Source organism: Scyliorhinus canicula, chromosome 19 (assembly GCF_902713615.1).
Source record: "Scyliorhinus canicula chromosome 19, sScyCan1.1, whole genome shotgun sequence".
Taxonomy (NCBI): Eukaryota; Metazoa; Chordata; class Chondrichthyes; order Carcharhiniformes; family Scyliorhinidae; genus Scyliorhinus; species Scyliorhinus canicula.
The window spans coordinates 40,057,822-40,072,975 of NC_052164.1; the positions used below are offsets into that span (position 1 = coordinate 40,057,822).

Below are 15,154 nucleotides of genomic sequence, written 5' to 3' on the forward strand. Positions count from 1 at the left end.
ACTAAACACACTGCAGCTGCCAGCTCAAAACGAAAGTAAAAGCCAGACAGACAGCCCAGCTCCACCCACACACTGACATCACTGCAGCTATTTGATAAACACCCATTTCTTAAAGGTACATGCACCTGACAAAATGAAGACTACTGTTTTTGCTTATTTCTTTCTTAATTCAATCGTATATTATCTTCTCAACCTGGGGAATGAATAAAGTACTGAATAAGTTTACTTTTTGAAAATAAAACAGGAAATACACTAATTTCACTTTTCTTTGCATTGCAGATGTAAGTGAAACTTTTCTGATGATCAATGGAACTGTGCTAAGATCTCAAATGTCCCTGAGAAACCACAGAATATTGGAATCATTTCTTAATCAAAAAGCTGAAACCAATAAGAAGTTAGCCCGTCAGAGCAAGTTAGCAAGATCTTCCAAATTAGGTTTGCTTCATCAAATAGAAGAAAGTGAAAAGAACATTTATGTTGGAAAACATTTAGATCCACGTGCGGCTGCTTCAAAGGCAGCCAGAATGTCTCACTTAACTAGAATGAGACAAAGACCATCCTTTGCTAGAGATAATAGATTTAGTTCACACCTTGGCAGAGCAAACCATCTTCAGTGGAACATTAATGGAGGGAGAAGTAGCAGACATAGTCCTCTGAATTTATTTAGTTCTGATAAAATTCCACTACATCAGTTAAACCATCGTCCACCAGAACATCTTAGCCATGAGCCTCGTCTGAGCACACGTTCCCCTACAAATGAAAAGCTCAAAAAGCACAAAGTTATAAAGAGAGTTAGGAGGGGGCAAATAGAAGATGAAATTAAAAATATCCAACACGATGTTTGGTCAACTACAAGTTATACAATCAAAGAAACAACAGAAGAAACTGAAGTTATCAAAAGATTTGAAACCAGTCACCCAAATATTGTGGAACTGAATATGTCTGCTCCAGAGACTGAATACATATACCCTACAGTCTTAGAGGATGTACCACCGGACAAAATTGATATTTTAGAAGAAAAGAATAATCCTCCTAAAAACATCATACTACCTGAAGCCATCATTGAATTGGGTAACACAGCAAACAATAATTATGCAAAAAACCTCAATGCTGATTATATTAAATCTGAGCAAATGCCAGAGCGAAGGAAAGCACTTGATCCTGGACATTTCAGTAGGACTATGCAAGAGGCTGAGATTATTGATATTGGTAATAATGAAGCTTATAAAATTAATGTTTCAGATGGGTCTTGGCACAAACCACTAGGTCAGTTCCTGGATAATGCTGTGCAGAAAAAACCTGAGCCAAGTTTCCAGCCAGGTTCTGTGACACAAACCGTCCCTAGGCTTAGTCAACTTGAAATAATTAAACTACTCGAAGATGCCTATAAGAACTCTATCGCCGAGAACAATAAGACTCAAGAGACCAATACGGGCATGGTCTCTAATCAACGGACAACCAAGCTACCAGCTGTAGAGAAAATCGAAGGTAATAAAGATTTAATTCCCCCAGTACATCCCAAGAAAATAATAAAGGAATCAGTTAAAACTTCTTCATCAAATAATTCTAAATTCAAAGCAAATGTTGATGATATGTTTGAGACTAAAGTTAATGAAGAAGTACGAGCAGTAGAACCCAACAAGGATATACAAACTCTGTTTGCCCACGTAATAAGAATAATTAAGATAGATTGTCTGAAACCTAAATTAAGGGCTGCTTGTACAGACCTTCTTACCAAAATAGGACACCTAATGAAGCAGTATGAAGGAAAAGAGTATTTACCTGAACTAGGGTCTTGGAATCCTTCTCTTTTGCGTCCAGACGATAAAGAAGAAGCAGGGGGAAAAGAAACAGATGTGTTCCCTCCACCAATAGCGCGACCACGACCACGGCCGCGACCGCGACCACACAAAGGACATGAGACAGGAACGTATGTACCGAATTATGGTGAAATGGTTAAAACAGAATCATCAAAGGTAATTTTATCATATTTTTTCAACAATCTTTGATATTTATCTTTCGCGTTTATATATTTTTTTATCTTGCCAGTGGTGACTTTATTTTTAATTGTGATTCCATGTCTTGTTTTCATGTCCTTTAATGTTCTTAATTTCCCTGTAAGGATTGAACCCCATTTTAAATACCTTATTTGGCTGTGGAGCAAACACATATGTGAAAAATTTTCATACCTTTCTGTTATTTAGAATTTTGCATATGGTACACGTTTCTATCCATAAACTTTACGTTTGTTGCCATATCTTTGAATAATTCTCTTATGTCCACATTTCTAACCTAATGTACCTATATCAACATGTTACCATAGGAATTTTGATTATTGATCCTTAGCTGGCTCTGTGTTGTTAAGTTGTCCATGACTCCAGACTTAGGGGTGGTGCCAAAGGACTGGAGAATTGAAAATTGTATGCCCTTGTTCAAAAAAGGATGTAACCATCTCCAAGCTTCTAGAAACAATTACTCAGAATAAAATTAGTCATCACATGGAAAAAAATGTGGTTTGTTTAGGAAGAGTCAGCATGGATTTCTAAAGGGGCAATTATGTTTAACAACTTTCTGGAGTTTTTTGAGGAGGTAACAGAAAGGGTCAATGAGCAAAATGCTGTTGTGGTTTACTTGGATTTTCAAAATCATTTGTGTTCAACTAAGTTGCTGGTGTTTTTTGAGGGGGTGATGGAGGAGCAAGGGTGTCTACAAGGATGTCTACATGGACTTTCAGAAGGCATTCAACACAGTGCCACACAAAAGACTTGCAAAACAAAGTTATAGCTAATGGAATAAGAGGGACAGGAGCAACATGAATACAAAATTGGCTGAATAATAGAAAGAGAGTAATGGTCAATGGATATTTTTTGGGCTGGAGGAAGGTTTGTATTGGTGTTCCCAAAGGACAGGTATTGGGAACCTTGCTTTTTCTGTATATATTAATGATCTGGATCTGCAGGGTACAATTTCAAAGTTTATGGATGACACAAAGCTTGGAAGTATTGTAAATTGTGAAGAAGATAGTGTTGAACTTTGAAAGGATATAGACAGGTTGGTGGAGTGGGTATATAGGTGCGGCAGATGAAGTTCAATGCGAGAAGTGTGAGGTGATGCATTTTGATGGGAAGAACATAGAGAGGCAATATAAAATAAGGGATAAATTTCCTAACGGGGACAGGAGCAGAGTCACCTGGGTATATATGTACATAGATCAACAAAGTTGGTAGGACAGTTGAAGAAAGCAGTTCATAAAGCAAAGAGTATCATGGCCTTTATTAATAGGGGCATAGAGTATAGGAGCAAGGTTATGCTGAACTTGTACAAGGCACTAGTTGGACTTCAGCTGGAATACTGTGTACAGTTCTGGGCACCACACGATAGGAAATATATGAACGCATTGGAGAGAGTGCAGAAGAGGTTTACAAGAATGATTCCAGGAATTAGAAACTTCAAGGGGTGAGATAGATTGGAGAGGTTGGGTCTGTTCTGTTTGGAGAGTGGAAAGCTAAGAGGAGATTTGATAGAGATGTTCAAAATCAATAGCGGACTGGACTGAAAGGATAGGGAGAAACTGTTTCCACTCTTAGAAGGATCAAGAACGAGAGAGCACAGACTTAAGATGATTTGCAAAAGAAGCAAATGTGATGTGAGAATTTTTTTTTTGCACAGCAAGTGGTTCAAGCCTGGAGTGCACTGCCTGGAAGTCTGGTAGAGGCAGGTTCAATTGACGCATACATTAGATGATTAATCTTGCGGGGCGTCGGAGAATCCCGGGAGCCTGTCGGGAGGCTCACTGGAGACCTTTCCCGGTATTCTCCGACCACGTTGCGCTCAAGCGAGAACCCAACGTGGCCAGACATTCGCACCCAATGTAGGGGTGCGGGGAACAGGGCAGTACAATGGCACTAAGTCATGATGCTCATTAGGAGAGATGGTGTAGACACAGTGGTCCAAATGGCCTCCTTCTGCACTGTAACAATTCTGTAATTCTGTGACTAGTGGCACTGTGGCAGTTCCCCAATTCCCTCTCACATTAACTTCAACCTTCAGTGAGTTTTTTTTAGCCATTGCACCTTGTGCGCCTCTTTGCCCCCCCCCCCCCCCCCCCCCCCAACCTCTTTTGGCTATTTCAATTTCAATTATATAATGACAAAGTGTGTGTTATACCAAACTGGATTTGCATCTGACAGATGGTAGCAGAAAAGAGATAGTTAATAAAGCATCAGAATATAAAACAGGGAGGTGGTGGTGCTTCCCGTTTAAGCAGTAGGAGACCTAATGCACTGTGTTTGCATAAAACAAAAGGCATACAGGGTAGAATTTAATATAGGCAACCGGGGTCTCTCCCACTGGCTGGAGAGCTGGCAAGAGTCCCACATCACTTCCCTTTGAGAAGGTCTGCCGAATTAAATGCCAATCAACCTGTCCCTTGAACGGACACTGAGTGTCTTTAAACAAGGGACACTCAGAAGCCCACAGCACACCAAACCTGGTTTGCTTTGTGGACTTCCCGTTTGATGAACCCCTTCCAGGTGTTAGGTGAGCACCAGTGGCAGCTGGCTGAGGCCCTTAAGTGGGCATTAATTGCCAAAGGGCCTTAATTGGCAGCGGGCCAGGAAGGCCATCCATGAGCCTTTTTGTCACAGACTTTACTGGAGCTGAGGTGTTCTCACTTTCTCAATTCAATTACCCATTCTTTCTGCCCATAAAAGATGGGACAATCAGAAGAGCATGAAAAAGTAAAATAAAGATATGAGGAAAAGAAAAAGAAACACCATTGCAGACCATAAGAGAAACTCTTTTGAAGTACAATGTCACAAAATATGCACTAACTTAAAAGTTGTTGCAATTACTAAACATTTATTATCTGTAGGTGTTATTCTCACATATATGAAACATCAGTACATCACAGCAGAAAAATTATTTTTAAAAATATAACAAAAAGGTAGTTATTTTTTGCTATTTTTCTGACCTTGAGCAACCTGGAAATGCTGTGAACATAATGAGAAGATCAAAGTAGCTGTCAATGGAGAGAAACTCCCAACAACAATGGCTAGTTAGTCGTCAGTGAAACTGGGAGTGTCACTGCAGGAGGTAGTGAATTGTTTCCCGCGTGGGGAAGGGTTTAGGGTGGATGTGGGCAGTGGGGTGCTGTTATTCGTTCTATCTGTCTTAGCAGTCTCTTTATGTCAGATTGCAATAATACTCCTGTTAGTTTTGAAAGGTAATAATTTTTCAGAATGCAAAGCTACTTTGAAACTTAGAAATAAAAGAGTTTTATTTCTGAAAATATCATTTGAGATACAACCGATGAGTAATTTGTGACATGAGTGCAACATGCTTACGAGGAAAAAGATGATCTTAGACCTGTGGTTCTCGAAGGAATTTGCCACTGGGTTTTTATCTTGTGCTATTTCTAGGTTTATTGTAAACTGACTGATGGAGGTCGATTGTACAATAAGTTTATAATTAATTTATCATTATATCATGTGACTAGCAAGATGACAGAAGACCAACTGGATGGACCTTGGTCTTTATTATCTGGAAATTCCTATAAAAACAGTCAAATGGCATTCCACCATATTCTTTTTCATCATGGCTGGAGCTGGTGTCTCTATACTTCATGGTTCAAGAATGTTTTTACATTTTGAATACCTGCCCTACCAATCACTCGTTAACCCCTCAAAGACCAACTGATGCTGAACTTTGAAAGCTTGCAGACTTCTTCGTAAGAAGTTGAAGTCTCATCAACTGCCTGCCTTGTGAGAATACCTTTAAGAAATGAATATTTAAGCAATGTACCTTTAAGAAATGTAGCAGCTCATATTACTGAAGTGATGTCAGAGGGTGGGGGGAGCTGAGCTGAGCTCACTTCTGTTTTTGGTTTCAGTTTTGAGGAAAGGAGCTTGGGTGTGTCTGTGTTTGCAGTGAGCTGGATCTGCTGTGATCTCTGCCATGAAAGACTATCTCTGAATCATTTGGGTGATTTAAACTCACAATAGTAATGTCTTTAACCTGATGTGTTTCTGTTTAAAGGTGTTAAGTTTCTTGGATGTTTAAAGGAACAACTGAAGGATTATTTAGTGTTGTATTATTTTCGGGGTTATCTTTAAAGTAAGGGGTGTTGAGTGATCCAATGTTTATTTAAAAGCTTAAGATGAATTCATGGAATAAACATTGTTTTGTGTTTAAAAACCCACGTGCCCATAATTGTAATACCACACCTGGAGAACAAGCCATGTGCTTCAAAAGCAACAATACATTAAAGGGGGAGGTTGGTTGAACTCCATGATACATTTCGGGGTTCTGAAAACGCCTCTCCCATAACACATGTCATCAGCAACTCCTACTGACCTGGTCTTTCTGATCTTTTTTATGTAATCCTGAAGCAGTTGTACCTAGTGAAACTTTTTCTCCGGGTGTTCCTGTTCTGGGCCTGTTGTGAGCCTTCTGCACTCTGAAATGATTCTGAGAGTGGTAGTATGGATTTCATACTCCTGCTGAGCCCTGGAATTATTCCTACTTCTGCGGTGCTGTTTGCTGCTTTAGGCCTGTGCTCACTGCTGTCTGGTCTCCGGTTTGTGTTTCAGTTTGTGCATATGACTGCTGCAATGTCATTGTGAGCCTTAAATTATTTCCTTATTCCTTCGAGGATCTGTTTTCTTGCCAGTCTGTATAGAAAGCATCCTATCTGGCTTCATCACAGCTTGGTATGGCAACTGCTCAGCCCAAGACCGTAAGAAACTACAGAGAGTCATGAATACAGCCCGAACCCGCCTTCCATCCATTGACTCTGACTACAGCTTCCGCTGAGCAGTCCGTCCCCCCGTTCCCCCCCCGGTTATTCTCTCTTCCATCCATCGGGCAAGAGACACAAAATTCTGAGAACACGCACAAACAGATTCATTAACAGAAAGCCCTGGCTCTTTTACTCACTGCCACTATGTTTTCTTATATGGATGCTGTTTTGCTGGTTTGGGGGGGGATTTCCTGTTTTCTCAATGTATGCTACTCAAATTCTCCATTTCTGAAAACCATTATTGTTTATTTACAGCACATACACATTTGGATATCGACATGAGGTTGGAGCTTCTCCTCATTCCAGATCTTTCTTACTTCTCTGTCATCATTTTTATAAATGTTTTTTATTCAGTTTTCATGTTTTATATTGAACAAATTACAAATTGTTAGAGAGAGAGAAAAAAAAAGAACACGCAAAAATTAACATATATATTTACAGGTAAGCATCTTCGGAATAATAACTGTGGCCTCCCCCCTTTAGCCGGCATACATATTTTACATTCCCCAATATGGCCGAGGCACATGTTTATTGGCATTTATTTACAGTTTGGTTTTGGGACTTAGCTAGCCATCAAACCCCCATAACAAACCCCCATAACGAACTACGGCGGGCGATCAGGGAGGCAAAGGCAAGGGCGTCCGCCCTCCTCCCCAGGAATAGATCTGGCTGGTCTGAAACCCCGAGGACCGCCACTATCGGGCATGGCTCCACCCTCACCCCCACCACTTTGGACATAGCCTCGAAGAAGGCTGTCCAGTACTCCACAAGTCTGGGGCAAGACCAGAACATGTGGGCGTGGTTGGCCGGGCCTCTTTGGCACCGTTCACATCTGTCCTCCACCTCCGGGAAGAACCTACTCCGGTTTCTTGTTAAGTGGGCTCTATGTACCACTTTTAGTTGCGTCAGGCTGAGCCTTGCGCACGTGGATTGGAGTTGACCCTATGCAGTGCTTCGCTCCAGAGTCCCCACCCTATCTCCATCCCCAGGTCGTCCTCCCATTTCCTTCTTGTTGCGTCCAGTACGGTGTCGTCCCTTTCTACCAGTCGGTCATACATGTCGCTACAGTTCCCTTTCTCTAGGATACTTTCGTCCAGTAGGTCTTCCAGTAGTGTATGTCGTGGCGGTTGTGGGTACATCCTTGTCTCCTTTCGTAGGAAATTTTTGAGATGCAGGTACCGCAGCTCGTTCCCCCCAGCTAGCCGAAATTTCTCTGTCAGTTTGTCCAGTGTTGCGATCCTGTCATCCGTGTATAGGTCCCTGACTGTCAGTGTCCCCCCGTCCTGCCTCCACCTTTTGAAGGTGGCGTCAGTCAGTGCTGGTTTGAATCTATGGTTGTTGCAGATGGGAGCCTTGTCCGACATTTTGTTCAGGCCAAATTGCTGCCGCAGTTGGTTCCAGGATTGGAGGGTGGCTGTCACCACTGGGCTGCTGGAGTGTTTTTTGGGTGGGGATGGGAGTGCTGCCGTGGCGAGGGCCCGGAGGGAGGTCCCCATGCAGGAGGCCTCCTCCGCACGCACCCACTCGGCTTCTGGCTCCTGGATCCATCCCCTTACTCGCTCGGCTGTTGCCGCCCAGTGGTAGAATTGTAGATTCGGGAGGGCTAGCCCCCCTGGATTTTGTTTTTTGTAGGACCTTCTTTGGGATCCTAGCATTTTTACCCCCCCATACGAACGCCATGATAAGTTTGTCCAGTGCTTTGAAGAAGGCCTTGGAGATGTAGATCGGAGTGGATCTAAACAGGAAGAGGAACCTGGGCAATACGTTCATTTTGATCGTCTGGACTCTCCCCGCGAGGGAGAGTGGGAGTGTGTTCCATCTTTGCAGGTCCTTTTTTACTTCCTCCGCCAGGCTGGTGAGGTTCTATTTGTGGATCCCTTTCCAGTCATGGGCTATTTGGATCCCCAGGTAGCGGAATTTATGTTGGGCTTGTTTGAACGGCAGCCCCTTTAGTGCGCCCCCCCCCCCCCCCCTTGCTGGTGTACTGGGAAGATCTCGCTTTTGCTCATGTTGAGTTTGTAGCCCGAGAAGGCTCCAAACTCTTTCAGGAGCGCGATGATTCCGTCCATGCTGCTTTGTGCGTCCGAGATGTAGAGGAGCAGATCATCTGCATAGAGTGAGACTCTGTGCTCTCTGCCTCCCCTTCGGATCCCCCTCCAATTTTCTGCTGCCCTGAGCGCGATTGCTAGCGGTTCGATTGCTAGTGCGAACCGCAGCGGGGACAGTGGGCATCCTTGTCTGGTGCTCCTGTGCAGCTGGAAGTATTGGGAGTTCGTATTGTTGGTCCGTACACTCACCATGGGAGCGTTGTATAGGAGCTTTACCCAAGCGGTGAACCCTGTTCCAAGCCCGAACCGCTCCAGTACCTCTATGAGGTATTTCCATTCGACTCTGTCGAAGGCCTTTTCTGCGTCCAGGGAGACGATCACCTCTTGTGTTCTCTCCCCGGAGGGGGTCATTATCACGTTCAGCAGGCGCCTGATGTTCGAGGTGAGCTGTCTACCTTTGACGAAGCCCGTCTGGTCCTCTGTGTCCACCTCAGGTACACAGTCGTCTAGCCTTTTGGCTAGGATTTTGGCCAGTATTTTGGCGTATGCGTTCAGCAGAGATATGGGTCTGTATGACCCACATTCCGTTGGGTCTTTGTCTTTCTTAGGTATCAGCGAGATTGAGGCCTGTGCTAACGTGGGTGGCAGTGTGCCCCTAGCTAGCGAGTCTGTGAACATCTCCCGCAGGTGCGGGGCCAGCGCTGTCGCATCTTTTTTGTAGAAGTCCGCCGGGAATCCGTCCGGTCCCGGCGCCTTCCCCGTCTGCATGGAGCTGATACTGTCCATGATCTCTCCCAGTGCTAGTGGTGTTTCCAGGTCCCGTTTCCTGCCCTCTCCCACGACTGGTATGTCCAGTACATCAATGAACCGGTTCATCCCAGCCTTCCCCGTTGGGGGCTCTGAGGTGTACAGCTCTTTGTAGAAGGCCTTGAAGATTTTGTTAATCCTCTCTGGTTCTGTTTCCAACATGCCTCTGGTACCCGTCTTCTCTGTCATCATGATCTGACATCATTATTATATCAACATCATGTGTACTTCTGAAATTAACCCATTATTCTACAGATATGGTTTAAAGTGGCAGGATCTAAAAAGTAGTTTCCTTCAGGCATCTGTTTATGGGCCACAACTTTTCATCATATATGTATTAATGATCTGTATGAAGGAATAGAGTTATATACCCAGTTTTGAAAGGACCATGAAGAATCCAGCACGATTCCAGTAGAGTCAAACAGAAAGTAACTTTATTTACAAAAACATGTACAAAGTACCAGCAGTTGAATTTGATTTAGATTTGTCACATGTACTGAGGCACAGTGACAAGTATTGTTCTGTGTACAGTCTAGGCAGATGGTTCCATACGTAGAACATACGCTAAATACATATATAAATACATAGACATAGACATTGGGTGAAGCATACGGAGTGTAGTGCTACTCAGTAGAGAAGATGGGTGGAGCGATCAGTTCAGCCCCGAAGAGGGTCACTCAGGAATCTGGTAACAGCGGGGAAGAAGCTGCTTTTGAATCTGTTAGTGCGTGTTCTCAGGTTTATGCACTTTTATGCACATACGTTTCGACTTTTAACAATCCCAGAGGACACCTTGGGTGTTATTCTCTTTGCGCGTTGCCCTCAAGCAAGAGCACAACATGCCTGGAGAATCTCAGGAGAAGCCTCTAGCAGACCTCCCAACAGAAAACCACCCCTCACGGGATTCATCCAAGTCCCACATGACGTCGGAGTTGGAACTCCGCCCAAAAGGGACGGGACCAAATGGCACACGCTGAAGTAGGTCGTAAACCTACTTCCAACCTACCTGCACGAGATCCACCAGCCTCTGTCGATTCTCCGGCCTTCCCACGGAGGCTGCAGCCGGGCATCGACCAGCACTGGGCCACACAAATGTGGACCGGGCGGAACGGCACACAGGTGGTCTCCTGGGTGAACGGAGATCCCTGGTGGTCAGGGTAAGTTCAGGGTGGCTCCTTGGCCCTCTCCCTGGAATGTGGGAACCTTGGCCCTGCCACCCTGGCACTGCCAAGGTGCCCGGATGGCACTGCCAAGCTGGCTGGGTCACTGCTTGAGTGCCAGGATGGCAGTGCAAGGGTTCCCGATTGCCAGGGTAGCACTGCCGAGTGTCAGGGGATGAGGGAGGCCATGCAATGAGGGTGGAGTGGGGGTTTGAAGGGTGGGGTTGTGGAGGAAACGAAGGTAGGTATGGTCCTCCGGGAGATGGGGGGGGGGGGGTGGCAGGAAGGCAGGAGTTGCTGGAAGGGATCTTGGGGGTGCCTGAAGAGGGGGTCCCCAGGGACTCCATAGCGGGTGTCCTCACTTGGAGGGTGTGGGGTAGTGTCCATGTGTGTAGGGTGACATTGCCCATGGGTAGGAGATGTGGCGGACCCAGATGCTCACTTAGAGATCGGGGCACCCTTTCAAAATGGGAGCCCAATCTCTGATTTCAGCTCCCCAGTGCTAAGTTAAACCAGTGAGAAACTCCCCAGGACCCAAAAAAATGACTAAATGTAATTGAATCCTGGTGGGGAACTCCCTGAAAAACCCGCCACAAATGGACTTAGAAATTTTTCCAATGAATCGCGTCCCATACCTCTCCCAAAGATGTCCTGGGACCACATCCACCTCGCTAATGAACTCTGGCAGCTTTGGACGCTCTCCTGCCTGGTTGAAAGTAAATATTACAGGGTGAAAGATAGTCCGTCCCCCTGGAAGGAAAGTCAGCACATCACTGACCCATAATGCACTGCAGGCAGGCTAATAGTCCAATCGTCCGGAGCTGCAGCTGCACCATTCCCAGCAGTGCCAAGATCACATTAGTGGGTGCTTCCTCAGGAAGAGGAAAGTGGCCCAATGTGTCCTGGAGACTGGAACAACTGTGGTCTTGGGCCGGGAGTATTTGGTCAGATTACAGAGGGAGGCAGAGGGGTGAGATTGATGTCAATAATGCAGCAGGCGGAAAGCAAGAAAGGGAGGTGTTTCTATCTTGTGGCAAACCGCCCATCAATCTGCAAAGGGCAGCCACTGAAAATAGTACCCCTTGATGAAATGAAAAATTGAAAAATGAAAATCGCTTATTGTCACGAGTAGGCTTCAATGAAGTTACTGTGAAAAGCCCCTAGTCGCCACATTCCGGCGCCTGTCCGGGGAAGCTGATGTACCATCAATTGAACGCGAGACGAGTTGGTGTACAAAAGTATGGCTTTAATCAGCTAGATGTTAGCCCTGCGGTCGACTACAGTAAATGGACGACCGCCGGGAGTACTGGGTATTTATACCCTGCCCTGGAGGCGGGGTTAACTCAGCCTTTCAACCAATTGGGGAGACGTCACATGACTGGTCTCAACCAATCGGTCGAGAGGCACATGACCGACCAGGGCCAATGGTAAGCCGGTGTTCTGCACCAATGGCAGGCAGCTATGTTAATCATACCACCACATTCACCCCTTGCGGAGAAAAAGCCGGGGGGGGGGGGGGGATGGAGAACTGGTGGTATGAGTAGTAGTGAGAGAAGGAAAAAAAAATGTATCCTTGGCTTCCTACTGACCCAGACATTTAACAACAGTACATACTGTCCATACAAGGTCCATGGTGTTGTTGAAAGTTAAATAGACTCGATCAGCCTTTTCGTTGCCCGTGACATCCTGGCAGACCGCCGCAGTGGAGTTGGTGACGCTGGTTCAGCCGATGGTGGTGGTTCCGCTGATGTCCTGGAGGCCGGGAGCGATGGTCCTTGAACTGTCTCCGTAACCCGGGCTGGTGGTGGAGACGCCATGGATGGGGGAGGGGTGGCCTGGTGGGGCGCTGGGGGAAAAAGAACGGGGGGGTGTCTGTGGTGAAGGGGGGAGGGCCGCACGCCAGCGGGTGCCAGGTCCCGGAGGGAGACCGTGTCCTGCCGACCGTCGGGGTACTCCACGTACGCATACTGCGGGTTAGCGTGAAGTAACTGGACTTGTTCCACCAATGGGTCGGACTTGTGCACCCGCACATGCTTCCGGAGCAAGATGGGTCCGGAGGACGACTTCCTGGGGAAAACAAGAAGACATTCATGAGGTGTCTGATTTGTTGTGGTACAGAGGAGTGAGCGGATAGAATGTAGGGCATCGGGGATAACCTTTTGCATTCGGGAAATAGGGAGATCTCTGGACCGGAGGGCCAGTAGTATGGTCTTCCAGATGGTGCCATTCTCCCGCTCGACCTGTCCGTTACCCCGAGGGTTATAGCTGGTCGTCCTGCTAGAGGCAATGCCCCTGTTGAGCAGGAATTGACGCAGCTCGTCGCTCATAAATGAGGACCCCCGATCGCTATGTATGTATGCGGGGTAGCCGAACAGGGAGAAGATGGAGAGGAGGGCCTTAATGACGGTCGATGTGGTCATGTCAGGGCAGGGAATGGCGAAAGGGAAGCGGGAGTATTCGTCGATTACCGTCAGGAAGTAAATGTTGCAGTTGCTAGAGGGAAGCGGCCCCTTGAAGTCAATGCTGACACGTTCGAAGGGGCGGGATGCTTTGATCAGATGCGCGCGCTCGGGGCGGTAGAAGTGTGGTTTGCACTCTGTGCAGATGTGGCAGTCACGGGTTACTGTCCTGACTTCCTCGATGGAGAAGGGCAGGTTGCGGGCCTTTATGAAATGGTAGAAACGGGTCACCCTTTGATGGCAGAGGTCCGCGTGGAGGGAGCGGAGGCGGTCTATCTGCGCGCTGGAGCAGGTACCGCGGGACAGGGCATCAGGAGGCTCATTGAGCTTCCCAGGACGATACAAGATATCATAGTTGTACATGGACAACTCGATCCGCCACCGTAAGATCTTGTCATTCTTAATCTTGCCCCTCTGTGCATTATCGAACATGAAGGCCACTGACCGTTGGTCTGTGAGGAGGGTAAACTTCCTGCCAGCCAAATAGTGCCTCCAATGTCGCACAGCTTCGACTATGGTCTGGGCTTCCTTTTCCACTGAGGAGTGGCGGAGTTCGGAAGCCTGGAGGATTCTGGATAAGAAGGCCACGGGTCTGCACGCTTGGTTCAGGGTGGCCGCCAGAGCTACTTCTGATGCGTCGCTCTCGACCCGGAAGGGGAAGGACTCATCGATGGCGCGCATTGTGGCCTTTGCGATGTCCGCTTTGATGTGGCTAAAGGCCTGGCAGGCCTCCGACGACGGCAGGAAGGTCGTGGACTGAATGAGGGGACGGGCCTTGTCGGTGTAATTGGGAACCCATTGGGCGTAGTAAGCGAAGAAACCCAGGCAGCGTTTGAGGGTATTGGGGAGAGGGAGTTCCATCAGGGGGTGCATGCGTTCAGGGTCGGGGCCTATCGCTCCGTAGCCGAAGATGGCTAGACGGTCGGTGCTAAACACGCACTTATCCTTATTGTAAGTGAGGCTAAGGAGTTTTGCGGTTTGGAGAAATTTTCGGAGGTTGGTGTCATGGTCCTGCTGGTCGTGGCCGCAGATGGTGACATTATCGAGGTACGGGAAGGTAGCCCGTAATCCGTACTTGTCGACCATTTGGTCCATCTCCCGTTGGAAGACCGAGACCCCATTTGTGACACCGAATGGAACCCTGAGGAAGTGGTAGAGGCGCCCATCAGCCTCGAACGCGGTGTACCTGCGGTCACTCGCGCGGATGGGGAGCTGTTGATAGCCGGACTTGAGGTCCACAGTGGAGAAGACTTTGTATTTCGCGATCTCGTTTACCATAGCGGAAATACGGGGGAGAGGATACGCGTCCAGTTGCATAAACCAGTTGATGGTCTGGCTATAGTCGATGACCATCCGGTTTTTCTCCCCAGTCCGGACCACCAGCACTTGGGCTCGCCAGAGACTGTTGCTGGCCTCAACGACCCCTTCCTTCAGCAACCTCTGGACCTCGGACCTGATGAAGGTCCGGTCATGGGCGCTGTACCGTCTACTCCGGGTCGCGACGGGTTTGCAATCGGGGGTGAGATTAGCAAACAAGGAGGGGGGGTCCACTTTGAGGTACCCGAGGCTGCAGACAGTGAGGGGGGGTATAGGGCCGCCGAATTGGAAGGTCAAGCTCTGCAGGTTGCACTGGAAGTCCAGTCCTAGGAGTACCGGTGCGCAAAGGTCAGGGAGGACAAGGTGTTTATAATTTTTTAAAACCTTCCCTTGGACCGTGAGGTCCGCGATGCAGCACCCGGTGATGCGGATGGAGTGCGAATCTGAGGCTAACCCGATTTTGTGCTTTACAGGATGGACAGGGAGCGCGCAGCATCTTACCGTGGCAGGGTATACAAAGCTTTCCGTGCTCCCGGAGTCCAGCAGGCAGCCCGTCTCGTGGCC

General features: G+C 47.1%; 1 protein-coding gene across 2 annotated transcripts in view; it reads left to right on the forward strand.

The window, feature by feature from the left end:
- Positions 1-15,154, forward strand: part of LOC119954549 (leucine-rich repeat-containing protein 37A-like) — a 296,342-nt gene that overhangs the window by 170,148 nt on the left and 111,040 nt on the right. Inside the window, exons 9-10 of one of the 2 annotated variants that reach the window (XM_038779878.1) lie at positions 280-1,488; positions 1,822-1,976. In XM_038779878.1, coding sequence (XP_038635806.1) covers positions 280-1,488; positions 1,822-1,976 — 1,364 coding nt within the window. Of the gene's footprint in view, positions 1-279; positions 1,977-15,154 lie in introns of both variants that reach the window. The other variant, XM_038779877.1, reaches the window with a different exon arrangement.